The sequence below is a fragment of the Ustilaginoidea virens genome, chromosome 1, assembly GCF_000687475.1.
Source record: "Ustilaginoidea virens chromosome 1, complete sequence".
Lineage (NCBI taxonomy): Eukaryota > Fungi > Ascomycota > Sordariomycetes > Hypocreales > Clavicipitaceae > Ustilaginoidea > Ustilaginoidea virens.
In genome coordinates, this window is record NC_057316.1 from 1,978,255 (window position 1) to 2,005,882 (window position 27,628).

Genomic DNA, 27,628 nt, shown 5'->3' on the forward strand with positions numbered 1-27,628 from the left:
CCAGTCCCCCAGGTACCGAGTACTCCCGCCCTGCGTTGGTTCCGTCTGGCGCAAAAGCCCCAGTGGCCCCCCCCGCAGCCTCCAGCCCCAGCTGGCTAACGAGCCTCATCAGCGCCGAGCGGTACCGACATGGACATGGAGTATTCCGTCAAAACAGTTACCACGGTGTACCAGACCATTTGAACAAGTCCCAGCCATAACCTGGGTCGTCGTCCAGGCTTTCCCATGCCCGCCCAGCGGCCCAACCAGCTGCCTGATTTCCAGGGCCTCCTCTCGCTCCTCTCGCTCCTGGCAAACTCTCCTTGCTCCTCTGCGCTCACATCCACCACCAAAAGTCCAGGCTGGGGCAACGCAATCTTTCTGCTCCCCCTTTGCCATCACCCCATCATCAACTCGCGAGACGAATTGACCCTTTTGCCGCCTACTGGCCGAGCACAAAGGCCGTCCGTCCATGCCTCACCTCACCTCTGGCCGCCATCCCTAACTCCTTCCTTCATCTGCCACTCGGCTGGGTTGTCGTCCGTTGCACGACTCCCTGCAGCATTTTGCTGCCCCCTTCCAGCACCCTACCTCGCCTTGGTCATTCTTGCTGGCCGATAAGACAAAGTCGGCCTTGGCCGGCCAACTATAGCATAGCATCCGGGCCGCTGCCGAACCTGCAGGAGAGGAGAAAAACGCCTGCCGCGTGGCTCGAGTTTATTGCGTAGCATCTACCATCAACTTCGCCATCAACGGCCTCGTTGTGCTTCCACTGAACCCAACATCACGATGAATGTTTTGTTGTCGCCGCAGCCTCCAATCTTCCCGCACCGCTACGAAAACTCTCGTCTCTCGCCTCAACGATCTGGTAGGTTACGTGACGCGAGTGGGGTTGCTCAACCCCCCCCCCCCCCCCCCCTGGCCCTTTATTTTCCCAGCAGCAGCCACAACAATCTTGCAAAGTGATTTTTTTTTCCCCCCGCCGGCTGAGCACGCCAAGTTTTGCTGACTGACTCTGAGAATAGTTTCGCCTCTGCCAAACATGCCGAATAGGAAACGGAAGGCGGATGAAGATGGGGATGAAAACATGTCGCCACACAGCTCACCAGCCAGCTCTTCCCGACCGCTAGCGCGCCCATCGAAAAAGGCTCGATCAAATGAATTGGTCGGCAGGCCGCTCGCCCTTCCGCGGCTTCTGGAGACCCTCGACGCTCGTGAATTGCGAACTTTTCTAGAACGCATATGCATGCGCTACCCCGACCTTGGCCAGGAGGTTGTCAGCGAGGCCCCTCGCCCATCCGTGTCTGCTGTCTTGGGCGTATTGCAGGAATATCAAAAGAAGCTGACCGAAGCGATGCCATATGGCCAATCCAGCCCTGAATATACGTACTACCGCATCAAGGAACCCCTGGTTGCCCTTATCGATGCTCTATCCGACTTCACGCCTCAGTACCTTCCACCCAACGAGACACAGCCGACCAAGTCGCTACAATTTCTCGACGGCGCCACCAAGCTCATTCACGACCTACCCGACTGGGAACCGCAAGCGTATCGTCACCACAAAGAGAATGCATACGATGATATTTCACGTGCTTGGGCTCTCGTCATTTCCGAAGCAGGCAAACGAGGGGGGGGGTTCAACCTGCACTCGGGTGGATGGGATCAAAACCTCGCCAACCACAACGAGCGGTCCGGGGGACGTCTCGCCTCCGCCATGGCAGCTATGGCTAACAGTGTCGGCTGGATGGGCCAAAGCTCCGGCTCCTTGGCGAACGCTTCTGAGCAAAACTCCATCCTGAACCAACTCATATCAGGGGCCTATGGCTCCCCTGTGCGCGTCGGACCTTTGTAGGCCCCATGTGCCTTGGGATGGGGAACTAAGCAGCATCTTTGCCTGTTGGCATTTTCATCGCGGACAACACCTATATTACGAAACATGATGATCTCTCTTTTGCATCAATGGCAGCATAGACACGGGGAGTTTGTTTGAATCGTTCATAGCTCGACGGAACGGAGTTTTGTTTCCAACTGCATCATGGCATCCTGGCCTCATTCGGGATGGGAGTGGGACCTTTGTGTGCACTGTTGGCAATTGTTTCCTCTTTCCAACAATCTCTTTGCCCCTTACTTGCTACATGTCTGACCTGGCACACATGATGAACCATTGTGAATTACACCATCTTTTCTTCTTTTTTTTTTTTACTGTGCTCATTGTATTTTCTTGAATTTTGGTAGCGAGAATCATCTCGAAGGAGACTAGCACGTTTGCTGTCCTTTTTTTTTAAAAAAAAAAAATAAAAATAAAAAAAAACAAAAAAAACAATGGGTCGTTGTTATGTGATGGCCGCCTCGGTGTTCAGCAGCAAACAAGTGGTTTGAGTAACGTCATGTCCATGTTGCTGTGCCTTGCAAGGTGACGTTGCATGCCTGTCTTGAACCAAAATGTGAGGCTCGCACCTGAGGAGGCGGTTGGAAGGACGCCGCATGATCAAGATTAGGGTTCTGACCTTCTGATCGGTTGGCACTAATGAATCTATAAGGCTCGGACGCGACGCAACCATCAGACGACAGAAGAAACTTGCAGTAAAGTGGGGCAGCGCGGCTCTTTCCGAGATTCGAGAAGTGGGGTCCAGCTCAACGTCACGTGCTCACCCGTTCGAGCAACAACTGGGACGCGACTGCCAGCTCCCTGTTGTTCAACGCGACTTGGCTACGCACGCAAGTGGGCAAGTGCATCCCAGACACCTACTTGCCGAAACCGAAACCACCTCAGTGCCTCCCTGCTAGGCGATGAAACCTCCTTGCTGTCGACCGGCGTTTTGAAATTTTTCATCACCAACAACTTCTCACCCAGTTCGAGTAAACTTGTGGCACATGACTGCAAGATAGTCCTGCTTCTAGGCTGACCATGCCTGCGTACGTTGGCCCAGTTGCATCTTGGTCAAGCTTCTTGCGTCTAACCATGGAGCAGCCCGGGCGATCAGCACACGTCGTGGGCGAACCCGTTTCAGGAGGCCAAGCCTCGGATCTCGGAATGGACCGCCAAAGAGATTGCCACAATCGCATCCAAGTTGGATAAGCAGTTGGGACCCGAATACATATCCTCTCGGTCCGGACCTGGTGGCTCACGGGTGCACTACCTGACCGCCGAAAAGGTGATTGGCCTGGCAAACGAGGTGTTTGGCTTCAACGGATGGTCATCGTCCATACAAAACATCCAGGTTGATTTTGCCGACGAGAATCCCCAAACACAGCGCGTCAGCATCGGACTCTCCGTCATAGTTCGAGTGACGCTGCGAGACGGCACCTACCACGAAGACATAGGATACGGATCCATAGAAAACGCCAAAGGCAAAGCCATGGCGTTTGAAAAGGCGAAGAAGGAGGGCACGACGGATGGGCTGAAGCGAGCGCTTCGCAGCTTCGGCAACATACTTGGCAACTGCATCTACGATGCCGACTACGTGAAGCAAGTCATCAAAGTCAAGGCACAACCTGTGAAAAAGTTTGACCAGGACAATCTCCACCGACATTCAGACTTTGTGAAGAAGACTGACACGGCAGACGACGGGTCTGCGGTATCCGCGTCGGCTAGGGGCGCGACGACGGGGCCTGCAGCTCTGAAGATGGAGCCTCTGGAGTCGTTTGAAGACCTTCTCGGTGGTATGCTCTCCTCAGATGGGCTCGAAGAAATCGAAGCTGAATATCTGTAGAACTCGACGAGGCCGACTTCTGTGTCCCCGGAGATGGCCACCCGGACGAAATCATTCTTTCCAATCTTGCGCCAGCGCAGGCACACACGTCAAAGCTACCGTCCAAGGCGCAGGGACAAGCACAAGCACAAGCGCAAGCTCAGAGTCGGAACCATCACGCGCCGGCCAAAGCCGTTTCTGGAGGCTACCCCCGACCGCCACAGACACCGACGGGCGGAAACGTACAGGGCGGGGGCTCAAGCCGCAACTCACCAAGTATCAGTCACATGCCTGCTCCACCACCTCCGAATCCCGGTGCTGAAACGGCGACATTCTTCTCAGCCAGATCTGTGGCCAGAACTGTCGACTTGAAGGAACCGACCCTTGTGAATTCACAGGTCTTCAATCCAAAAGCCGAGAGCCCGTCTATTAGGAAGACTCCCGGCATTGATCATTCTTCTTCCAAGCCGGTAGCTCGGAATGGTCAGCATGTGCCGCCGCCTAACAGCCAGTCTGGCGCTGCTCCATCGTCAAGCGCGACTGGCTTTACACCTGTCAGACCTGGGGGCCCAGTTACTAGGAGCAGCCTAGCAAATCCGTCGCTGGATCACACTCGACGGATTGGCGCGCCAGGTGGCCCCGGGAGCCCTCTTGCGAACAGGGGGAGCTACAAACCACTCACAATGAAGCGGCCACTACCCGGAGAAGCCAATGCCTTGGCAGCAGCAGCAAGGCCTCCGTTGGTCGATTTGCCGGCCAATACCAACGCACAAGGGAATCATGCCAATGATGGGAACGTGGTCGGTGATGGACTGGACTCCAAGAGACAAAAGATTGCACAATGAAGAGCAACGGCGTTGAAATTTATCAGTCTGGGCGTACATGTTTTGGGTCGGGCAAAAGACAATTTGATGGAATACTCTACTCGGGACGGTCTGAATTGCATCGAGATGTCTAGGGCATCATTAAATGAACAGTCTTTGAAGTAGTAACAGGCGCCAGCGTCAGCAATGAAATGAGAATAAGGGCGTTTGCTGGTGTCAGCATTGTAGCCGGTATTTTTGCAAGAGTACCCGGTTTTGTCAATTCTTGGAGCAACAATTACCCATGCATCTGGTTCTGGGGATTGCCGGTTGGCGTCATTGCGCCCATGTACGTCAGCTTTCAACGGGAGTTGCTCACCATGTCGGCGATCTCAGCATGACCGTCAAGAGGGTGAGGACGCTGTGGCACGACTGCTCCCACCCACACGACGGACCCTTTCTCGATGCGAATAAAGACATCAAGATGAAGACGACGAAATTAGGAAAACGATAAGATGGCGATAGCTTGAAATCATCATGCAGGGCTTGTGTCCCCCCTTCCAGAACTGCCAAGCTGAGTAGCTCTAGCGACGCATAATGCCCTAGCGGGAGCTCGTTTCCTCGCACGGCAGAAGACGCATGCTTATTTGGGCTTTTCATCGGGTATCGTGCTTTCACTGGGGAGGAGGCTGGACCAAGGCGCATTCAGTTACTGTACACTAGTAGATACGAGTTGCGCTCTGGCCAATGCTTTCCTCGGAAGACACTGAGCCAATGCGACATGGGTGTCTCTCTGGCCAGTTCTGTCTTTGAAAGACACTGAGCCAATGCGATATGGGTGTCTCTCTGGCCAGTTCTGTCTTTGAAAGACACTGAGCCAATGCGATATGGGTGTCTCTCTGGTCAATTCTGTCTTTGAAAGACATTGAGCCAACGCGATACGAGTGATTCTCTGACCAATTCCGTCTTTGAAAGACATTGTACACTAGAAATAGGTTGTGGTCAATTCTGTCTTTGAAAGACATTGAGCCATCGACGTCTGGGCTTCTGTGGTAAAAAAAAAAAAAAAAAAACTAGGCCTCGGCACCAGGGGCTGTCGTCAGGTTGGCCAGGCCCTCCTGGGCTTTGCTGACTGCCGCGGCGAAATCTAGCTTGCGGCCCATGTCGATGCACTGCTGGTACTTTTGCCGCGCGAGCTCCTTGTTGCCCTGCAAGGCGGCCACGTCGCCCCAGTTGCAGAGGGCCACGGCGCAAGCCTCGTCACACTCGGCGGTTCTCTGCGCCGCCGGGACGTGCGTGCCGTGGGCGTAGGCGTTGGAGGCCCAGCTGGCCGCGGCTTCGAGGCAGTCCTCCCTCGTGCGGGGGAGGTCGGCTGGCGCGGGCGCGGCGGCGGCGGCGGCGGCGGCGGCGGCGAGGACGGGCTGCTGCTGCGCGAAGCATGCGGCCAGGTTGTTCATGATGACGGCGCCGTGGCACGGGCTGTCGCACAGCTGGAGGGCCTGGAAGAACAGCGGCACGGCGAGCTGGAACTGAGAGCGGCGCTCGTAGTCCCTGCCCAGGGCCTCGAGCACGGCGCCCAGCTCGGCGGGGGAGAGCCAGTCGTGCTCTCCCGGCCGGGGGCCACGCGCCCTGCGGCGCTGGAGCTCCTTCAGGGACGTCTCGACCGCCCACACGAGACGGTCGCTGGACTTCTCGGGCTCCATGACGTGCTCGTCGGCGTACACCTGGCCCAGCTTGACGGCGATGCCGACCGCCTTGGCCAGCAGCCGCTGTCTCTTGCGCCAGAGCGTTTCGACGTCGGGACCGGCATCCTGTGCCTGGCCGTCTGGCCCTTGCGCGTGGGCGGCCGGGGGGGCGGCGGCGGCGCGCTCGGTTGCCGCGCCCCCGGACGTGCTGGAAGCGCGCGCGCCGGCTGCGGTCGCTGTGCCGTCCGGGACCGACGCCGACCGCTCCATCGTGTCGACCCACGTCCTGCAGTCGTGCAGCACGGACTCGAGCACGTCGATGGAAGCCTTGTAGCTTTCAACCTTGAGCAGCCAGGCGGACACCTGGAGGCGGATGCCGAGCACTTCGTCGGAGAAGGGGTCCAGCCCAGCCTCGCGCACCTGCTCCATGGCCCGCCTGTAGTACTTTAGCGCCAGCTGCGGATCCGGCTTGTAGTTGGTGTAGTAGATGGCGAGCCGGAGGCTGTTGGCGACCGGCTCGGGATACCGACTGAACTGGGGGTTGTAGAAGGCGAGGAAGAAGGACCGGAGGACGATGGCGAAGACGACGGTAAGAAGCGCCAGGCTAGAGGATGATTTCCGAGATTAGCAAACAAATGAATGAAGAATAGCGAAAAAAAAAAAAAAAAAAGAAGAAGAAGAAGAAAAAGACGCGGCTTCGTCACCAGAAAAAGGGCACGCAAGAGGAGAGGGAAGGGGCCCCCGGCGGGACTTACACGATGACGCTTAGGCTCGTCTGCGCCGGCGAATCTGTGTACGCAGACCTGATGCCGCGAGGGCTGAGGGCGAAGAAGAGATTTCTCAGGCTCACGCGCAAGGAGCGCCTGACGAATTGGCGAAACGTCGCTGGCGAGGCGGGCGGCTGGCCCGGAGGGCGTGGTTGCGATTCAAACCGTCGCTGGCATGCAGGGAGGCTGATGACGGCGCGGAGCGTCAGGCTGGCAGCTGGAGCTCGGAGCCGCACCGTCAACAGGCCCGTTGCGGCGAGGCGCGTGCATCTTGTCGGCACGGGGCGGAACGCAGCAATTGCAGAGACGGACATGGCGCGCCTGTATTCCGGGCAGGGGAGCTGGGCAGGGGCGCCGGGCGCGAAAAAACGGGTTCCTGGTTGCGTCGTGAAGGCGATGACGGCGACGGGCGTCTTCTTCTCGGATGAGACAGGACAGACGAGACGGCCAACGGCGGGTTCGATATGTTTTGACCTGAGGCAGGACTTGGTGGGCTTGTTGGTGGGTGGGTCCTGGCTCGGCTCGATTGCGTCAGGCGGTGTGGGGCGGGGCCAAGCTCCCCTGGTACCTTGTACCAGACCTCCAAAGCAAGCTCTGGTGGAAGAATTTCCGAGAAATTTCCAAGTTCCTCCGAGGCTGAACCCCAGACGGCGCATCTACCCACGACAACTGCCAGGCAGCGCGGAACAAGCAGAAAACATGGCTGGGCGATTCGAACCCAAGGTCCCAGTGCAGCTGGATCCTCCCAAGGATGGCCCCATCACCGTTGAGGAACTGGCGCAGGCAAATGGTAGGCAATGCTGGGCGCCTCGCCCTCGGTATCCGGATGCTCCCTCACGATGCCCCCGATCCATGCCATCATCTTGCCCTCGGGAAGCAAGCCGAGGACCGTGGCACACGGAGAACAACTTGACCGGCACCGCACGTGGATAAACTGCGTGGACGGTCTCTTTGGTTACTAACTGCCATGGTGACTACAGGCAACGACGGCGGAAAGTGCTACGTTGCCATCAAGGTATGCTGAGGAACCCCCTCCCCCCCCGGCGCCCGACGAGCAAGCCTTATTCCCCGAAAGCCATCAAACACGCCGGGTCATTGACGCATTGGAAATCAGGGCAAGGTCTATGACGTGACGGGCAATAAGGCGTACCTCCCCGGGGGGTCATATCACGGTATGTGTCCCCGAAAAATGGACAAGAGAAAAATCACTCCCCCGTCCCCCCTCCCCCCCAGCCGATCAGCCATGTAACCCGGCCGGCAGTGTTTGCGGGCAAGGACGCTTCGAGAGCGCTGGGCAAGACGTCGACAAAGCCGGAAGACGTCAAGGCCGAGTGGCACGACCTGCAGGACAAGGAAAAGGAGACGCTGAACGACTGGGTCACCTTCTTCTCCAAGCGCTACAACATTGTGGGTGTGGTCCAGGGAGCTCAGAATACGGAATGACTTGGCAGGAAAGAGCCGGCCAGGCTCGTTGCGTCGGTTGGAACTCGGTCGTGGTGACTGGCAATCAGGTGGAGGCAACTGGAAGGGTTCCCCGGCGTTGCAGACCAAAGGCGCCCCGGCATCGGTATCGATACAGTACCATTGACGTATTCCGTGCTGCGGCACTGCCGAGGGCATGGCCTGGTGCTCCCACGCACGGCGCAGTAGATGATCAAGTTGGCGGTTGAGGTGGGGCGAGAGATTTTGCTGTCGAATAGGTATGCATGGCATGCGGATTCGATACCATACCTTATGCATGCTACGGAGTATTGATTCTCTGTCATACTTGTACTGTATGTAGTCGCCGCGTCTGGCAATTGGGCTGGGCAACAAGCAGCACTCCCTACGTCGGGCATGGGATGTGCGTGCAACTGACCAAGCCACTTGACCACGCCACCAGGTACATTTAATCTTGACTTGGGTATCCAAGAGGAAAATCCGTGCTGTCCAATGGATCCATGAGCTGAAGCAGCAACGTGGTGTAAAAAAAAAGGGGGGAAATGGAGACGAAGAAAAAGAAAATGGTACGCCGCGGAAGAGAAAGAGAAGCGGGAGAGAAGAACAAGCCGGTGTCGACAGCCCGCAGTTTGCTATGTGCTTTGGTGATTGGTTAGCTGACGCTGTCGCCACTGACGCCCAAAGTACATATGTACCTACATACCCTGCGTACAGAGCCTCGACCTTGGGGGTCGTTGTAGTCAACAAACTCGACCATCCTCAGCTCTTAATCATTCCCCGAATCCCTGGCACGTTTCCTGTGCCTGATCAGGGACATGAGTGTACAGTACAGTCTGGTATCCTGTGAGTCGAATGTCTGTGCCGGAATAAGGCATGGCCTGTCAACATGTATTGACTGTACCACCACCACCCTTGTCGCCAGGTTGCCTCTGGCCGCCTCTGGCGGGCGACCAGCCGAACAGCTGGACATCCCGGCGTGGCAGCTGGCAGCTCGCAGCTGGCACCAAAACAGTTCACAGCCGCCCAAGTTCGAGAAGCAAGCAGTCTCGGGAGAGCGGCGCAGGGCAGAGCGGAGAGAGCGCTTTCTGCTGCATCAGGACTTGCACCCACCTCGAGAGCACAAGCAACATTGACATTGACGCCTTGTACTCCGTACGTGCTGGCGAATCGTGACACGGTGCGTCGTTGCCCATCCTGCCAGGCCGAACCGCAAGGCGAGGCGAACCACCAGCGCCTCCTTCCACAGGCTCATTTTCAGGCGCAGGAGTTGTCTGGACTGTCCGGACCGGACTTGGGTAAATCACCTACCAACCAGACCTCCAATGTGAATTATTTCAGTTGACAACCGCCTGTCAAAACGGCTTGCCTCCCGCCCACCGCATCATGTGCACTCGGTTCCCCTTCTCTCCTTCCCTCGACTGCCAAACATCTCCGCCCCGTCCTCTCCGTCGTTAGGCTTTTACCCTTGTTTCCCCTCGGGTGGTTGGACATGGGACGTTTCGCCACGAACCAAGGCACGTTACTCGATCGGCCGTCATTCAAAACAGTCTTCCATCTGGCGTCTTTCGGTGTGTCGTCCTTTCGATTTCCTCTCCTGAAACAATGCTATTGTTAACATCTCTGCCGCCTGTGCTGTCGTTTTCTCATTGCTTGATGATTGGCAGAAGGCATTCTTGAAAAATATCTGGGGCGATACCCCTGGGACAATTACGCCGCCGTTTGGTACAGCATCGCGGGACGCCCTCGTCATCTACGTTTGTCAACTGCCCTAACCCCGCAAGAACCGTGCTCGGTCCCCAAAGGACGATGCATCAGGATTACTGCCTCATGCCTAGCTCGGGCCATCAAGCCCAACTCATGGAGAAGCCCAGCCGTGATGGACCGCGACTAGGCCCAGATGACTGGCCCAGCTATTCCTACCCTCATTCTTCGCAAGGCTACAATATTGTCACCGGACCGTACGCCATCCAGAAGTTCTCGGTCGTGCAAAGTGATGACCCGTTTGTTCCAGCCGGTACTGTCCCGACACACCACCCTCTTTCGGACGGTCAGCAAGCTCAGTATGCCCAAGATGCCCAACATCTGCGGGATGGGTCAGATTGCCAAAACCCTCTTGGGCAATCGGCTGATGGTTTCACCAACCACGGTGACTCTGGATATGGCGGAAGTCACCCTTCCGGAAGTGTTGCGAGCCCTTCCGTCAAGGTTGGCCCTAAATGCAAGCAGTGTCCTTTTCAAGCCAAAAATAATTCGCATCTCAAGTATGAGAACCAAACTCTTCAGATATTTATTCCCCACAGGGTGGCACTTTTTTTTTGTGAAAACTAACCCGTTCACCCACGTAGAAAACACATGAATCGTCACAACAAACCCCACGAATGTAGGACCGAGAATTGCAAAAGGGGCTTTGCTACGCTAAATGACCGAAAAAGGCACGAAAGTGCTGTGCATCGAGATGAGTCGCGATATCGAAGTCATTCAACTTGGTACAAATGCATCCACTGTGTAAACCTGCCTGAAAAACAGAGCAGGCGGAAGCGGACTGAATGGCCCAGAAAGGATAATTTTCTGGCCCATCTCGCGCAAGTGCACTCTATCCGTTGCTGCCCTTCAGACAATTTAGGCCAGTACATTGTCCGAGATCAACCGGAGTCAACAGAGAACTCTGACGTATCCGTTCACGTACGAGAAGAGGCCCGAGAGAATGATTTGCAAGGGGTGGGGTCTCTGCCTGGTTTCGCCAGTCCGTTTGCGAACATGACGGTGTACGCAAATGAGATTGCGAATTTGCCCGGAGATCAGACCAGCAACCTTACCCAGCAGCGGTTCAACATGGTCTTCCGTCGCAATTTCCACGTCTTGACCAGCACCAACATTCTGGAACACCAAGCAGACCAAGAACTCGGATTCATCAACCCTCATGTGCTGAGGCAGGAGACGGGCCATGGAATGAGGGATCCTCTGCAGCATGCCGCATCGACCGCGACTGCGCTGGACAGCTCGGCTGATCATCTTTCAGTAATATCGTCCGAGTTTCATAATCCATCAAGCGGCGATGACGCCAATGACACGCATTTTCCAAGACGCCAAGCCTACGAGGTGACGGCCCTGGGCCATCAACCGACTTGTATGCCATCAACTGCATACTTGAACATGGAGCAAGTTGCGGCACCTCAGATGTCACCGATGACGCATCCTCTTGCTCAAACAAACCAGCCTGGCGATGTCATGGCACTCTTGGAGCAACCCCCGCCGGAGATTTCAAAGACTGCTGCCAACGAGGTGGTAGTCCTGGACAGTGCAGGAGCGGCGATAACACGTTCGACATCACAACCGCCGGTGCCCTCCTGTGCCAATTGTGGAAAGACGTTCAAGAGAAGCTGCGAATTAACGTTGGTAATTGCCCCGGAAGAAAAAGAAGGAAGGCAGGGGGGGAAACCCCCCTCATGTCATTTAGCACACTCTTTTTTTCTTGAAACCGTGATCTGACTGGGTGCATAGGAAGCATAAGAAGAGGCACTCGAAACCCTACGGATGTACCTGGCTAGATTGTGCCAAAACCTTTGGTAGCAAGAATGACTGGAAAAGACATGAGAGCAAGCAGCACTTCAAACTTCAAACTTGGAATCGCGACATGGGTGAGTGTGAAGAGACGCTGGATCGTCGAGATGCACTCAAGGTGCAAATGCGGAGAGGACAGGGCAGTACCGGGACAGGAGACGGCCAATGTCGGCGAGGGTCGCCTATCATTGCAAGCTTTTGGTGTGGATTCTGTGTCGGGCACGTTGACGTGGACCATGACAAGGGAAGCGACAACGCGTTGACCCAGAGATTTGACCATATCGACGATCACTTTTGCGGAAGAGACGGATTCACAAAGCGAAGCATAGAGGACTGGAAGCACGAGCCTCGACCGGGCCCAACCCTTGAAGCACGTGATGATGGAAGAGTGCAGACGGCAGACGGCGTGCCCATGTTCTCTCTTTATACTAGCCATCGACCGGAGCGGAGTGCAGAGCTGTCAATCTCCGACTCCTTGTCGGAGAAGAGACGGAAATCGGGAGTGGTGGAGATGTGGAACTGTGTAAGTTGTTGCCACCGTATTCGGCATACCAGCTGATGTCACACGAAGCGCTGACCAGGTTTTTGGCTTGAAGTGCCAGTGCGCAACGCCCATGAATGTAAAGACGTGTCCGGCATGCGTAAACTGCGGACATCATCGTTGCGGATATTGCGGCCTCAACAGAGAGGTCATGCATGTCGAGGATGTGATTACGGAAGCAAGTGGACGGACTAGAACAGAATGCCAGGACGGGCAGGACCCTTGACATGTACAAAGGCATCGATCAAAAGAGGGCAAATTTTGCTTCTGATGGCCGTGGGACAATGATGCTGAGGATAGACGAAGCCATGAACTGAATCTTTGGAGTGGACGGGATGGGCGAATGGAATATAGAAGTCGGCTCGCGAGCATTACCGCCAGCCACCAACCAACAAATACTGATGGGTGCCCTGATGGCGCAGAACGGATGACATGTGCATGCATCCCCAGTGTGCAAGTGCAAAGTGCATGGTTATCGGACGGCAAGGCGAATGCCTGCTGTTGATTTTTTTTTTTTTTTTATTGTCTCTCTTTCTCCCTCTCTCTCTCTCTCTCTTTTTTTTTTTTTTTTCCTACGGCATGACATGCACCTATGACACCATTCGTCATCTACAATGCACGCCTATCTTGGTCAAGCCATGGCGGGTGACTGCACAGAGCAGCAAAAATAAACAAATTAAAAAAAAAAAAAACAAAAAAAAAAAAACGATCTAGCGGATCACCGTCCAGACACGGATGTTTTGCCGAGAGAACTGAGACTCCGTCAACGTCCCATGGGTAGCGAAAGTGACGGGTCACAACGCAAGGTTGAGCAACAAGGGGACTAAGTTATGTGTCGGTGTCTGGTGTCTCAGCGATTTGGCCTCTTGCTTCGTTTTGCGCCCTCTGTTGCGCGTTGTCATGGCTCGTTTCGGCGTGCAAGTGATGCTCGACGCGCGGCGGGAGCTGTCAAACGTACCAAGCAGGGCGGGATTCAAGAACGCATGTTTGCGGGCAGAACAAAGCAACACGCACACGCACGTGAAAATAAACAAGTCACAGAGATGATGAGATGAAATGGACAAAAATAGATACGGGGAGAGGGCCAGCAGAGACAAGAGAGAGAGAGGGAGAAAGAGAGGGGGAGAGAGAGAGAGAGAGAGAGAGAGAGAGAGAGAGTTCCCCGCCAAGCCATCAAGGTCTGCCGGCTGGGAAAAAATGACGCATCGTGATGTCCGGTGCCCGCAGCAAGATGCGTCAAGGCCGGAGAGGGCCATGCGGCCTTGGGGGGTCACGACGGCTAACTTGCTGTTCCTGCGACGAACAATGCTCTTGTGCGGACGTGGGGTAGGGGAAAGGAAGGGGGGGGGGGGGGGGGGGGGGGGGGGGGGTTTCACGGGCTGCTTCTTGCGTCTTGCTTTCCTTGCAAGGGCTGTCTTTTTTTTTCTTTTTTTTTCCTTTTTTTCTTTTTTTTTCTTCACCCAACTTCTCCTGGCAGGGAGGGGGGTTTGCGGAGCGTCGTGCCTGGATTCTTTGAAAGGAGCCGTTTCTGCAAAGGGTGGTGGTGGCATGGGCAGCGGCGTCGGATTAGGTATGCAACGTCTGGTTGAGGTCCGGCCGTCGGGGAAACCCGAGCCGCGTCGTTTTGGGGAAAAGTATCAATCAGCTTTTTTTTTTTGGTGCTGCTGCGTCGTCGGACGTGTTGTGTCGCTGGTGAAGAAGTGGAATGCTGGCTGACGTTGGGTCCGCCTGGCTGTCGAACAGAGTATCCGAAGAGACTTTGAGGGCTCCTGCAAGGCCCTGACAAGGAGGGGGTGTTTAAAGAAAGAAGAAACAAAAAAAAAAAAAAAAAAAAAAGAAACCCAAGTACGGATTGCGGAGTATTCTGTAAGAAACCAGAAATGGTGCTTATGCGTCTTTCGAAAAGGTGGTTGCCGCCGCCCCCCCCCCTTCCTCGTCGACACCGATGCTCTTGACTTGTATACCGCAAATCCTGATACTGACTGACTGACTGAACCAACAGCTCCCGCTAGGCTTCCATGTTCCATGTTCCATCGCCCACGCCACAAGCCCTGCGTGGTGGGGAATCAGAGACCTTGATGGACCAGGCTCTACGTCTTGACCGGCTGGCAAGTCATGGGGAAGCCAGCAGCAGTTGCTCTCATCCCCCTGACCCTGGACCTGCTGGGGGAAAAAAAAAAGGAAAAAAAAAAAAAAAAGGCGACGAGGCGTTTGCGTTTGAAAATGATGCGCAGGTTCCCACACACCAGGCGCGGCGAATTATGCACCCGGTGAGTATGTCGTGCCGTTGGTTTGTGAGTACTATTTTCCTTTTCTTCGCAGCTGGGGTTTTTTTGCGGGCCGCGACTGAGATGTCGAAATCGACGGGGCGATTTTGTTAGGTTCGCACCTGTGGGAAGCCTTGAAGATGTTGGAAGGGGGCTCGTCGGAGGCCCGTCCGTGGCCATATGACGGAGCCCACCAACGTCGCAAGCGCTAGCGTAAGCCCGTCCTCCTCATCTTCTGGAGTCTTTGACGCCTCTTCGCAAGCCCTGCCGCGACGCCGCTCGACACACTCGTTCCTGTGCGGAAAAACCCGTAGGGTGAGCGGCGGATGGCGGCGGATGGCGGCGGATGGCGATGGATGGCGGTAAGTGAACGAGAGAGCAGTGGACGAGAGTAGCAGAGAAGCACGCGGGATGAACTTCTCGGCCGACCCGGCGACAGGACAGCCCATCGATAAAGCCCATATCCAAAAGCCAATCTGCAAGAAACGGAACCCGGACACCAGGATGGACCCAACCACCCAACCACCCAACCACCCCCAGGCCAGGCCAGGCCAGGCCTGGTGCAGGTGTAGTTAGGTGTGGTGGAGCCGCAAGCCAAAAGCAGAAATCCAGCAGTCAAACGAGGTCGCCGGCCTTCTGCTTCGGGGCAATTTTGCGGCCAAGATGGCTTGGAAAAGGCTCGTCGTGAGGCGTTTCGGTGTCGAGGTGGCTGAAGAAGCCCCCAAAAGCCCAATGGCCCGTGTCTGACAGACTGACGCAGCCGAGTCCATCACAACCCAGGCGTCGTGGCTGCCGATCCGCGGTCCCTCGGCCTGGCCTTGACCAACCACCGCCATCTTGTCTCGATCAGGTATGAAATTGGTCCCTGGTCCCCATTCTCCTTGCCCCTAATCCTTCTTCCTCCCTCATCCTACGCGGAGTGCGGAGTACCGAGTACGAGGGCGGTAAACGGGGGTTGTAGACTCTACGGAGTAGAGTGTGCGATGCGATGTCTTTGGCAGACGCGCGGGCTCGACCCGACTTGGGGGACTTGTCGTCGAGTGACGGAGTCAAGGTAACAAACTACGGATGACTCCCTCCGCACCCAGGGTTGGGCCGGCCATGAACGCCCATGCCATGTACCCCGTGCGCTGCGTACTGCGTGCTGCGTGCTGCGTACTGCGTACTGCGGACTCCGGAGTACTGTGGTGACACGGCGCATCTGGATAGAGACCCCGTCTTTGAAACAGCAAACGGCATGAATCGAATCACGATTCTCGACCAGATTCCCGGGCTGCTTGGTTTTTCAGTGGGTCTGGGATTTTGGACTCTTGTCTGGCTGACGGGAGCTAACGGGGCTAGCGAGGCTAGAGTCGATCCTAGAGCAATGCCAGAGCAATGCGAGAGCAATGCGAGCGCAATGCTAGAGCTCGAGTCCATCCCGGTCCAAGTCCAGCACAACATAACCCGCTTATCTGGGTCAAGCGTCCCCAAGCATCCCCCAGCGGCCATGTGGCAGCGGGGCCCAAGGTTGCGCAAGCAAGCTGACCCGGGACCAAGCAAAACCTGGATCCTGGACCTGGGGCTGTCCAGAGAGCAAGTACCTGAAACGTCGATATCCCACACCCACCACCACTCCAGCTCAAGGATTAGTGTGCTTCGGGCAGCTCAAGGCTGTGGCGCGGAAGTCGCAGGCTGTTTCTGTTTGGAGAGTGACTGGGCGTTGCGAGTCGTTGATTTGCCGCTTGGGGCTTGCGACATGCCCAACAAGCACGTTTGGCTGTTATTGGCCGGGCCCTTCCATGCGCTCTGCTATCCGTACGGAACAGTCCGCTGCGAACAACGGATCAACGAGTCGAAAGGCCGCAAAAGAGAGCAAGCAAGCATATTGTGGGCGGGCAAGCGGGCGTTTCGAACACGGGCTGATCTTGCCGGCTGTCGCCAACCATCAATAAAACTCGACGACCGTGTGCCTCGTGAGCATCGCGAGGATGCCAAAGCCCGGGGACCTAGCCAGGCTCGGATCGAGGGCATGCATGGCATGGCATGGTTGACAGTGGGCACAGGCCAGTTATAATGCGCACGGCGGCGCTTGTTCAACGGCGCCAACGGAGTTGCTCCCGTCGACCTCTTTCTTCAGCCTGCTGAAACTTGGAAGCAGGGGTTGCAAAGCTTTGGGCGGACGGGGCGTAGAGGGGGGAAGAGGAGGGGGGTCTCAACTTTGCTTCGGGGAGATCTGCCAGGCAGGAGGCCCCTTGTCTCCTCGAATCAACTGGTTCTTTGACCGCTTGCTCTTGGCATCGACAGGTCCACGACTCCGCGTCATCGTAGGTAGACGAGTCGCAAAAATGTGAGTACGTGACGGAAAGTTTGCACTGCACGTTGAATGGTATGATGTGTGCATGCCCATTGCCTACTGCCCACTGCGAATGGTGTTTTTTTTTTTTTTTTTTTTTTTTTTTTTTTTTTTTTCCCTGGGGTCCGCTTTCCCCCCCCCCCCATGTTTGGCGAGAGATCTAGTGGGCCAGTGGTATCTAGTATCCACTACCCGCAGCCGCTGTGGAGATGCCGCAGAAAACTCAAGTACCCAGGCACCTGCTCAAGGTCAAGTACGGAGTACCCCGAAACATGCTGCTACCATGCTTGAAGGCACGCAGCAGAATTGAACTAATCCAGCCTCGACGCAGATCCCATTCTCCACCCTCCCCACCTCCAGCCCAACCTTCAACCTGAACCCCCAGCAAGCCCGACTCTGGCATTCCGATCCCCTTACTCCGTACCAAGTTCCAAATTTCCACTTTGGCTTGTCCAGCATTGGCGCCAAGCGCCGGCTTATACAAGTCGTGACTCGTCCACCTTATCCACCCCCTCTCCTTGCTCCCTCTGTACAGGCCACCAGGGTTTGTGACCCCCTTCCGCTGGCCATGGAGGTGCCCACGCGCTGCTAATTGGCAGGACCCGGCAGTCTGTTGTGCGGTCATTGTCATCATCAGCGATACGGCCCAGGGAATACTGCATGCTTGAATGGCATGGAGTCCGATGGAGGAGTCCGATGGAGGAGTGAGTCCGATGGACCTATTCTGAGCTGCGTCGCGTCTCGAGGGACATGCACACATGGCTTGTGCACCCCCCCCCCCCCCCCCCCCAAGACTTGCCCTTGCTAATCACAGCTGCAGTGTTGCGCAAAGCCAGGCCAAATAGCCAGAGTCACTCACAGTGATCGAGTTACGGCAATGGATGCCACACCCTTCTACATCCGGTAGCCTCAGCTTCTTCATCTGGCCGTGCCAGCTTGGCTACCGGAACACCAGTCCACCAGTCCAAGGATGCAGGTGATTAACGTTCTCATCTAAGCACTACTATTCTCGTTATTGCAAAGAGTAGGAGTAGGCTATAAACGCCCGATGCGGGGTTCCTGATCCTGCCATCGAAAAAGCTTCCAGAGCTGTGCTGACTGATTTTCTGCCTTTGCCAAGTCGTTCCGTTCGCCCGGTGGGCAGGCTGCACCGAAAAGAAAGATGAAGGAAAGAAAGAAAAAGAAGAAGAAGAGGGAGGGGCGTTTAGAAAAAAGAAAAAAAAGGGGGAAAAAAAAGAGAAATTGACCACCTGGCCTGAATCGAGTGCTACCGGTGGCTCAGTCGGTAATCTTGCCCAGCCCTCGAGTTCATCCCTACGGGCGAGCAAGCAGCCTGTCAGAAAATGCAAAAGAATCTCCAAACGGTTCTCTGAGCGGCCGTTGCTGGGTCGGTGGCACTCCTATTCCCTGCATCGCCTGCCAAACTTGACGCACATTTGTGCGTTGACGGGTCTCAGTCGCTTACGGGTCACAAAATACGACATGGATTTAGGTTTCCAATCGCTTTCGAGAAGTCCTCTCTGGAGCATATGTTTTGTGAGACTGACAGGCTTGTGCATGGATATCGATACACCTGTTTACTCGTTCAATGTGACTCCCGAACTGGACTTTATAGGAGCGCTAGGGCTTGCTTATTCGCTAACAAGACCTGCAACCCAGCATCTTTTCTTCTTCTTCTCCTTCCTAGCTCAGAGGAAGTTGGCGCACAGAAAGAAGACGCCTTAGTTTCCTCGCATGAGCTCTCATCAATAGTGTGACGTCGATCCCCCCCCCCCCCCCCCCCCCCCCCCCCCGCCCCTTTTCCGAAAGGAATAAAAAAATCACAATTCGGTTCCTTGCGCTGGCGCTCCTGGGAGACAGTCAGAATCAATCACCCACCGCTCGACTGCCATCCATCCATCGATACAGCAGAAAAGGTCCAGCTTCCTCGTGTGTTTTCATTCAACGGCCAACCAGCACAAGGCTACCTGGCCCTCGGCCCCTTGCCTAGATGCACTTATTCTGGGCTTTCTAGTGGCAAAGAAAGCGCAGGCTGTGATTCTATTCGCGGGTACGGAGCAACTTGACTAGACGGGGGAAACAGGGGTCACGACCTGTGAAAGGGTGGCAGCAACTTGATCATCCAACTACCCCCCTCCCTCAGGGGCGGCGGCGGCGGCGGCGTATCCTGACTGCTCACCTCGTGGCGGCTCTGCTGGAAACTCTCTTACTCCAAAAGTCGTCCACGGGCTGCGTTACATACTGCGTACGCTGCTGTCCTGTCCATTTGGTCCCATGTCCTCAGCCCCCAAAAGGATATACGGAGTACATAAGTACATATGCACTCATACTTTGTCTTACCATGACCCCTACAGCACAGAAGTACATCTACCGACGTCGAGGTCTCATGCGACAGCCGTTGGCGTATGACAGACGCTGGGCGCGGCGCACCTCGAAGCTCCAACACTACTTTTTGCATTCTTGATATATTCCTTCCGTCTTTTTTCTTTCTTCCTACTCTTTGCCTCGCATTTGGCCTGTCCGCATTCTGTTCCCCTGCAATCATCCACTCCCTGTTTCCTCCTCGCGTGCTTCGTATTTTTGCAAGTTTGATTGTTGCTACAGCAGGCTCCTCCGCTTCTCCCTTTTCATTTCAGGTTTTATTTCCTTGTACATGGCACATATATATGCCTTCCAGCCAGAACAATCTCTGCTGTACGGAGTACATTGATCCAGATTCATCTGTTTCAAGGTTGGCGTCGGAGAAGTGGTCACGTTATACATCGGCGTCCCCCCGCCTCTAAGGGAAAGGCTTTCTCCGTTCTGCTTTCGCCGTCAGGTCAGCCTCATCTCATCTCTCAAGACAGACAGAGATACCACCACAGCCACTCTCCTGGCACCGGAAATTGCCATCTTGTTCTTTGGCAGGCCGGCCTAACTAGCCACTTCTGCACTTGCCGGGCAGCAAACGGTGCAGACAAGACAGAAACAAAGCAAAACAAACAAACGAAACATGGCATTCCCTTCGTTTTCACCCGACATGAAATACCCAACTCCAACATTAACCATAGGAGCAAGCTACCAAGGGGGCACGGCGACAACAACTCTACCCATGGACAGCCATATGCTCGACGGGCTGGGGATTTATGGCGAGCATGTTGACAACAGTACGCTTCTGCGCGCGTCTCTTGGTTCCGACAGCCATCCTGCACACTCGGTATCCTACGAAAACACCACGTATGTTGGATTCGAAGCAAACGGCAGTATCACGAGAGATGCGGCAAAAAGCACCAAACCATCAATTAGCCCGTATCTGTCTCCGGGTTATTCCAGCACTAGCACGCACAGTCCATCCATGTCGAGTGACTACTTGGCGCAAGGCCTGCCCGAATCGAACATCCCCGTCAACTGGGTCATGTCGCCTGACCGGGAATTCGACAACAGCTTGGCTCAGAATACGTCGAATCCTGGCTTCGGGACGCACGCCAATGGCTTTTATCATCAGACCGGCCATCACGGCCATCACCTTGCAGCAGCAGCAGCGGCGGCGGCGGCGGCGGCGGCGGCGGCAGCAGCAGCGTCGGCCGAAAGCCGGGCACAATGGCCGGCCTTGTCTAGCCAGCTCAGCAATGCCATGGAGCAACCGAGTCCCTACAGAGGTGCGGAATCTCTCGTCGATGGGCAAAGTCAGCTGACAGCGGCTTCGATGTCGTATTTCTTGCTCGATTCCGAGCACGGTCAAGCCATGTCCACCTCGGACAGCTTGAGTGATATGACGTGCGGAGCGACAGACGACGGAGACACCGACCATGTTTACGGTAACCGGAAGCTGCGCCCTCCTCCCCCTCCTCGCCCCCCCCCTCTTCCTCAAGCTGTGCTTGGACAAGCAGGCTGCCCGGCCATTCGAGTCAGCCACGATGCCCATTCGCAGCCATCATTATCAACGGGGAACAAGCCGAACCAGCAGCACAGGAACGGCCAGATGTCGGCGAAGAGGGGCCTGGATTGTAAACCTTGCAAGAGGTCGTTTTCAAACCAGCAAGAGCGCGACTTGCACAACATGGAATGTCAGTCATTGCCGTGCCTGTTCCTGTTTGCAGGATGCCCGTCCAGGTGCAGAGGGAAGAATGAATGGAAGCGTCATATCAAGACGCAGCATCTTCTTTCGCGGCCGTTTGTGTGCCCGGATTGCACCGACAAGGTGTTTAACCGAAAGGACTTGTTTACCCAACACTACATACGCATGCACAAGCCAGAAGACTCTGGCTTGCAGGGCAAGCAGCAGCGGGGCGATTTCGACGAGATGCTTCGACTGAAGCAAGGCCAAGCACAAGTGGGTGAGACGACGGGATGCCCCACGGCAGGCAGGTGCTTGATTTCAGGCTGCGGGCACACGTTTTCCGAGCCGCACTCCTGGGACCAGTGCTTGGAGCACGTAAGCAAGCACCTGGAGTGCGTGGCGAGACGGGAGGAGGACGCTCGACCGTACGACTTTACATCCGAGCAGCTGCGATACTTTGTAGCCCTCGGGGCTATAGAGCGCACCGCGCACGGATGGCTTCTGGGGAAGCAGTCCAACGGGGAGCGTGCTCGCAGGAACAAGAAGAAGATTAGCAGGGGGGCAGCCGACAAGAAGACCCGAGGGACGATGACCAAGGATAGGAGAGGGAGAAGAAGGTAGCAGACGAGGCTGACGGGGATGGTGATGATGAAAAGGGGTCCTTTTCATTTCTTTTTTTTTTCTTTTTTTTTTTTCCCGGTTCTCTCTCCCTTCCCCTTTTTTTTTTTCCCTTGCCGTGTTAGAATCGGCATGATGAAACGAATATACTACGTGGCAACGCGGCTTTAACGTACGGATGCTTGACGGGGGTTTCGGTGGGTTTCGGCGCACACTTTTTGGGATCGGAAAAAGAAGAAGGACGCGCCTGTTTGGTGTGGCAACTATCAAGGAGGTCCGAGACGTCGACTTGGGGGCAAAAAAAAAAAAAAACTAAAAAGAAAGGGAAGCCAAAGAAAAAGCAAAAGCAAAAGAGCAGAGCCCGGACCCCGGAGCCTGGGCTGGTTTAGTTGTATAGAGTACAGTACTTGGCCTGGAAACGTCCATGGCAACGGGTATGTAACGTGTGTACATACCAGCAGTCAGCCGTGCCTTTGTCATGACTTGCCGCCACGCCTCTTTGTTTATCCTGCCGTCGACTCGGCAGTCTTTTTTTTTTTTTTTCCCCAACTTGTCGTCCTGCTGCCATGGTCTCTTGCCATCTTGCCGTCCTGCTCCCCGGTTTTCCCCCATTGCAGTCCGAGCCCTCCGTCCCCCCTCCCCCCCAAAAGGGAATCCAACCTACCCTGCACCTCGCACCATCCCAGACGTTATCCCCAGCGGGCCATCCCCCAGCCCGGCGCGGCGCGGCGCGGCGCGGCAAGGCTCGGCAAGGCTCGGCGCTCGCGAGGTACTTCGGCCTAGGTACCCAGTACGTACGGGCGAACCTGACCTCCCAGCACGGCAACGGCGTAAGCATCAGCAAAACTCCGCGGTCAACGTCTTATTTTAGTAGATGGCATGGCAACAAGCACGGCACAGCACGGCACAGCACGGCGCAGACACGTGGCCGGCGCGGAAACAAATGCTGGGACCGACAAGGAAACCGACCGCCCCCGCCCCCCCCCCCCCCCCCCCCCCCCCAATCGCCACCCCTGCATCCACCACCATCATTGCCACCATTACCACCGCCAACACCATGTCTACGACACACCACCACCACCACCACCATCACCATCACCAACTGAACCCCACGAGGGAATGGGGGATGCACAGCAGCAAAACAGGGCCCAGGAATCCCCCAGCTTGCAGGCAGCGACGTGTTCCAGAATCCGGGGGCGCTGGAATGGGCCGTTGGCGTCGCCTCCTCTCGTGCGACAGTAAGCCATCCTCGAGCCAGGGGCAAAGGCAAGACGGGCGTTGATCTGCGGGCTGAAAAAAAAAAAACCAAAAGACACGAGATACTGTGCATACGATGCATGCGATGCATCAACTACCTAGGTATGCATACTTGTGCACACACGCACACGCACCCGCACCCGCTCATACACATGCACATGCACATGCACATGCACACCGTCGCACACGCGCGCGCCAGGCCGCCCTGCCCTGCCTCGTCGCCGCCAAGGCGCAACTTCTCCATAGTAAGAGCGTCCCATGGTAGCTAATTATACACCAGACATTACATACCAGACCAGTTGGCCCATGCTCAGCCATAACAGATACACGAAGCTCGCCCGCCTCGAGTGGGAGTCCGCTCCAAGCCCGCAAAGACATGCATTCGCAATAATAAGATAAGCCAACAGTCAGCCACATCACGCTCCCTGCTCCTTGGAGACTGGTCTTTCTAATCCACCCAACCCAGCGACATACATAGCCCACAGTTGCAGACGGAACCGCCCAGCTTGCTGTAATGGGGTAAAAGCAAGTTTGGGAAAAAAAAAAGAAGAAAGGAAGAAGAAGAAGAAGAAAAGACCCTCCATCATCTCCTCGTGCAGCAAAATGCAGCAGAATCGATAATGATAAAGCAACGTCTTGATTCGGCCAGAGTCCGGGTTGTCGACAGTTTTGGAGACGATATCAAAGGGATAAGCAAGTAAGCTGTCCTTGTCACCCAGACATGCTCCAACGTGAAATTGCTCCAGTAAAAACATATGTCAGACCAAACACAAACAAGAGGGCAAAAAATAAAAATGAATAACAAGAAGAAAAGAAAAAAAAGAAAAGAAAGAAAAAAAAATAGAAAAAAAAAGAAGAAAAGAGAAGAAAAGGAAAAAGAGGCGCCGGCCTTTTCCTGTGCCAGCCAATAAAGTTATACCTATTCGTCAGAGTAATTCATACAGACATCGTCAAAGATGACGTCGGCAACAATCCCATCATGCCTGCTGCGGCTTGCTTTTGAGCTCCGACTTTGCTTTTTGCATGCTGTTGCGCTGAGCACGTCGCTGCTGTCGGAGCTTGCAGGCTATGGCGTAGCCCGGCTCATTTGCTTTCCTCCATTCTACCCAGGCTTCGTATGCTTGCTGATCTTCTGGACTCGGTTTCTTTGGCTTTGGGACTGGTCGAGGACGCGTGATAGAAGCGTTGGGTGCTGACGGTTCTGCGACGCCTACTACACCGGGCGCAGACACGAAGGGGGTGGGGATGGAGATGGGGATATTGTTCAAGCTGTGATTCTGAATTGCACCCTGAAGTGGTTTTTGTCCAAAATATGGAACAGAAAAAGTAGGAGCAGCAAAAGCAGCAGCAGCAGCAGCAGCAGCAGGAGGAGGAGGAGGAGGAGGAGGAGGAGGAGGAGGAGGAGGAGGAGGAGGAGGAGGAGGAGGAGGAGGAGGCGGAGGAGGAGGAGCAGGACCAGGACCAGGAGCAGAAACAGGAGCAGGAACAGGAGCATGGGGGGCAGAAGGAGCAAAAGGAGCAAAAGGAGCAAAAGGAGCAAAAGGAGCAGCAGCAGAAGCAGCAGCAGCATCTCCCGTGTCCTTTACTTCGTTCGCCGCCAGCCCAAGCGCAGTCAACCCCCCAGCCTGACCAAGACCTGGTTTGTAGCCCCCAGCCGTACATGTTATAGGAATCAGAGCGAGAGCGCCGAGATGGAATTGAGAAAGCTGACTTGCTGCATCGTTGTAGAGCATTGGTATCCCATTCATGGGCGACAGTTGTGAACCCTGGTAGACTGGCTGGACCTGTTGATGGACATGCGCGGGCAGAAGCTTCATCATGTCGATTGGCGACACGCCCACCAACTCCGGCTCTGCTTTGTTGGACGCTCTGCGTACCTCGGGAAGAGTTTGAACATCCCCCACCGTGTTCAGGCTCTCAGTTGACAATGAAAGGAACTCGCGAGCCTTGGGGTTGAGCGAAATGGACTTTTCCGGGCCGTCAGAACCAGTCGTGTCTGCAGAGCAGTCTCCTCTAGATTGGGAAGACCTAAACGGCCAGTATTCCACCGCAAAATCTGACGCCGTCTTGACTCTTCTTCCCTGGCCTTCGGTGGGCCGCCTGAGTTGAACCTTGACTCTCGGCTCCGCGAAAGCTCCTTGGCTATGCTCGGCAGAAGATGAATCTGCGTCGCAAGCGCTGTCACTGCCTTTGTGCATGTTTCTCTGCGGCGCTGGGGTGGGATGCCTTAGTTTTTGAATCAATTTTTGAAACATGATATTTCTTTGACCCGGCTCATCCGCGTCGAGACACATCGCTGATGCCTCAATCTCACAGCTTTCGGGGCGTGAACATGACAGCGACAGCCCGGAATCTTTTGAGCCATCTCTGAGTGACCGGTCTTCGCTACTGCATGTTTTCGAGGAAAAGAACTGCGACCCCGGCAGCAACGCCGGCTTTGCCAGCACATCAATAAAGCTGCTGAAGGCAGAGCTGCTGCTCGATTTGCGCGGGGTCGCCTCTGTCGCCTTGATAGCAGCAATGAGTTGATCCCCCTGACTTTCTTTCGGGGCTGCATCGTGGTCGCGTAAAACCATATTCCAAGGCACTGCATCGTTGGCATCCTGGTCAGAAGATGTAGACGTCAAGACGCAACGACCTCTCCTCTGAGGCGATTGACAAGGGCTCAAACATGGTGTGACATCAAAGAGATCGAGGCTGAAACCATCTGCACGTTCGACAAGTGTACTATGTCGTACAACTTCAAACGAGTGTGTGCTTCTTCCTGGTTCGCCAGGGGTCATGTCGGCGCGTCGGCCTGGGGGCTTCTCGGGTCCTGGATGACAATGAATCTGCGTCCATTGTCCACAACGTCCTAGAGTGTTTGGACCAGCCCTGGAACTGCTGGCTTGTCTTTTAGTGGAGCATGATTTGAAGGAGGAATACCTGGCATGCGATGAGCCCGAAGGGTGAGCTTCTTGGGCAACACTCAGATTCGAGAATTGAGCGGCCAAATCGTCTACACCATCGCATGTTCTCCTTGCCCGCCAATTCGGATCACTGAGGGGCTCATTTATTGTCGAGCTGGAGTGTTGATGGGTCGAGTGGCCTCTTTTCGCATGCGTCCTGAACTGATTTGGCTTGGAAATTACGGGGATGCCCATTGAAGTCTGCGTCTGACGAGCTGCACAACTTTCAGATCGTCTACTGGCACAACCAGGAATTCCAACCATCTTTCCTGTCGCCATTAGAGCAAACCCCCGGATAATGAGTGTATGGGGTGACTTGCCTTTGATATGTTTCATCAATGCTTCGAAGCGACCAAGAAACTGTTCTACGAAAGCGAAATGCAAAAACGAGGGTATTTGGCAAAGACGGGTGATTTAAAGAAAAGAGAGAGAAAAGGGAGAGGGAAACAATCGCCCGAAGGAGGGATGAATCCTTCCAGCTAGTGTCCTGTGACGTGGCCGGCCTCGAGCCAGGCCAAAAGTTACGCGTCTGGTGTATACCTCGTCAGTCCCGGGACAGCTGCCACGAGAATGATGCTTTGGTGGAATACCCGGTCGGCGAAATGCAACTGCGAGAGTACTGTGGATTAAGCGAGTCGAAATGGTGGTTTTTGTGTGGGTTATCAAGCGTCCTGGACGCAAAAGTGAGTGCAAACTGACTCGGCAGCAAAAGCTCGGTGAGATGATGACGCTAGAAGAGGGCACAGCTCGCTCGGGATGAGAGATCGCTTCTGGGACGAGAATCCACAGGTTTTGCAAATGTTGAGATTGAGAAATACAACAATCCAAAAAAAAAAAAAGGAAAAAGAGGAGAAAAGAAAGAGAAAACCAAAGGCAAGCAGCACGAATGGAGAACCCGCTGCAGTGGTTAATGAAGGTGGTGTTTCTGTGGCGAGAGATGGAGAAGAGCTGAAGGATGGGATGTAACTCGTCTTGGAGGGGAGAAGGGAAATCTTTCCTGGCCGGCGAGTTCCGCCAGATCTCAATTTGTTCGGCAGGAGTGAGGCAAGGACAAAGGGGTCAACAGGTCAACTGCGAGGAGCCGGAATTCTGGGCCAGTCGTTGGTTTGCAATCGGCTACAAGCACCGCCAAAGAGGTAGATGGGTATTTTAGGTACCTCAGGTACCTTATGTTGGATAGGAGGTAGGAGGTAGGAGGTAGGAGGTAGGAGGTAGGAGGTAGGAGGTAGGAGGTAGGAGGTAGGGTGTGGTTGTATTTGTGTTTGTGTTTGTGTCTGCCAACTTTGCTTCGGCAGGTGGTGCTGGATGATGCCATTTCTCCGCCCAGGAATCCCAAGGCAGGCGCGAATGAATCGCAGCGACCCGTTTTGATTCCCTCAGGACAACAACAACTGCCTGGCGCGCAAACTCGACGGGTTTCACATTCCGAGAATGACACTTGGGCTATGAGATCTGGGTCTGGAGAGGGACAAGACAACGCAGCGAGATGAAAACCAGAGGCATCAAAACCAGAGGCATACCATAACATACCGCGAAACCAAACATGAAACAACGACAGCGACAACGACAACGCCATACTCTTTGCTTGCGCAGCAGGCACGCGGGATTCTTCAACTTTGGACGACACTTGAAAGCCAACCCTGGTCAGTATCCGTTTCCCAGCAGACCTAAACGTAAACGGTCCGCAAACGGTCCG

The 27,628-nt window shown here is 55.2% G+C and overlaps 8 protein-coding genes across 8 annotated transcripts; 7 read left to right on the forward strand and 1 right to left on the reverse strand.

Annotated features, from left to right (window-relative positions):
- Positions 1-768: 768 nt before the first annotated feature.
- On the forward strand, positions 769-1,831 carry UV8b_00308 (uncharacterized protein; the record flags this gene model as incomplete). The annotated part of the gene is made up of 2 exons (XM_043137806.1): positions 769-847; positions 1,005-1,831. The coding sequence occupies 2 exons, from the start codon at positions 769-771 to the stop codon at positions 1,829-1,831; spliced, it is 906 nt and encodes a 301-aa protein (XP_042993740.1).
- A 1,056-nt stretch (positions 1,832-2,887) lies between these two features.
- UV8b_00309 (uncharacterized protein) lies at positions 2,888-4,516 on the forward strand (the record flags this gene model as incomplete). Its single annotated transcript, XM_043137807.1, has 3 exons — positions 2,888-2,895; positions 2,951-3,642; positions 3,693-4,516. The coding sequence occupies 3 exons, from the start codon at positions 2,888-2,890 to the stop codon at positions 4,514-4,516; spliced, it is 1,524 nt and encodes a 507-aa protein (XP_042993741.1).
- A 1,031-nt stretch (positions 4,517-5,547) lies between these two features.
- On the reverse strand, positions 5,548-7,240 carry UV8b_00310 (uncharacterized protein; the record flags this gene model as incomplete). Its single annotated transcript, XM_043137808.1, has 2 exons — positions 5,548-6,763; positions 6,915-7,240. The coding sequence occupies 2 exons, from the start codon at positions 7,238-7,240 to the stop codon at positions 5,548-5,550; spliced, it is 1,542 nt and encodes a 513-aa protein (XP_042993742.1).
- Positions 7,241-7,625: 385 nt separating this feature from the next.
- Positions 7,626-8,369, forward strand: UV8b_00311 (uncharacterized protein; the record flags this gene model as incomplete). The annotated part of the gene is made up of 4 exons (XM_043137809.1): positions 7,626-7,716; positions 7,907-7,941; positions 8,041-8,098; positions 8,188-8,369. 4 exons carry the CDS (start codon positions 7,626-7,628, stop codon positions 8,367-8,369), a joined length of 366 nt encoding a protein of 121 aa, XP_042993743.1.
- Positions 8,370-10,172: 1,803 nt separating this feature from the next.
- On the forward strand, positions 10,173-12,694 carry UV8b_00312 (uncharacterized protein; the record flags this gene model as incomplete). The annotated part of the gene is made up of 4 exons (XM_043137810.1): positions 10,173-10,627; positions 10,712-11,758; positions 11,868-12,450; positions 12,524-12,694. 4 exons carry the CDS (start codon positions 10,173-10,175, stop codon positions 12,692-12,694), a joined length of 2,256 nt encoding a protein of 751 aa, XP_042993744.1.
- Positions 12,695-20,089: 7,395 nt separating this feature from the next.
- UV8b_00313 (uncharacterized protein) lies at positions 20,090-21,730 on the forward strand (the record flags this gene model as incomplete). Its single annotated transcript, XM_043137811.1, has 2 exons — positions 20,090-20,286; positions 20,356-21,730. The coding sequence occupies 2 exons, from the start codon at positions 20,090-20,092 to the stop codon at positions 21,728-21,730; spliced, it is 1,572 nt and encodes a 523-aa protein (XP_042993745.1).
- A 1,116-nt stretch (positions 21,731-22,846) lies between these two features.
- Positions 22,847-23,383, forward strand: UV8b_00314 (uncharacterized protein; the record flags this gene model as incomplete). Its single annotated transcript, XM_043137812.1, has 3 exons — positions 22,847-22,965; positions 23,040-23,086; positions 23,265-23,383. The coding sequence occupies 3 exons, from the start codon at positions 22,847-22,849 to the stop codon at positions 23,381-23,383; spliced, it is 285 nt and encodes a 94-aa protein (XP_042993746.1).
- Positions 23,384-23,940: 557 nt separating this feature from the next.
- On the forward strand, positions 23,941-24,757 carry UV8b_00315 (uncharacterized protein; the record flags this gene model as incomplete). The annotated part of the gene is made up of 3 exons (XM_043137813.1): positions 23,941-24,099; positions 24,315-24,623; positions 24,713-24,757. 3 exons carry the CDS (start codon positions 23,941-23,943, stop codon positions 24,755-24,757), a joined length of 513 nt encoding a protein of 170 aa, XP_042993747.1.
- Between the last annotated feature and the right edge of the window lie 2,871 nt (positions 24,758-27,628).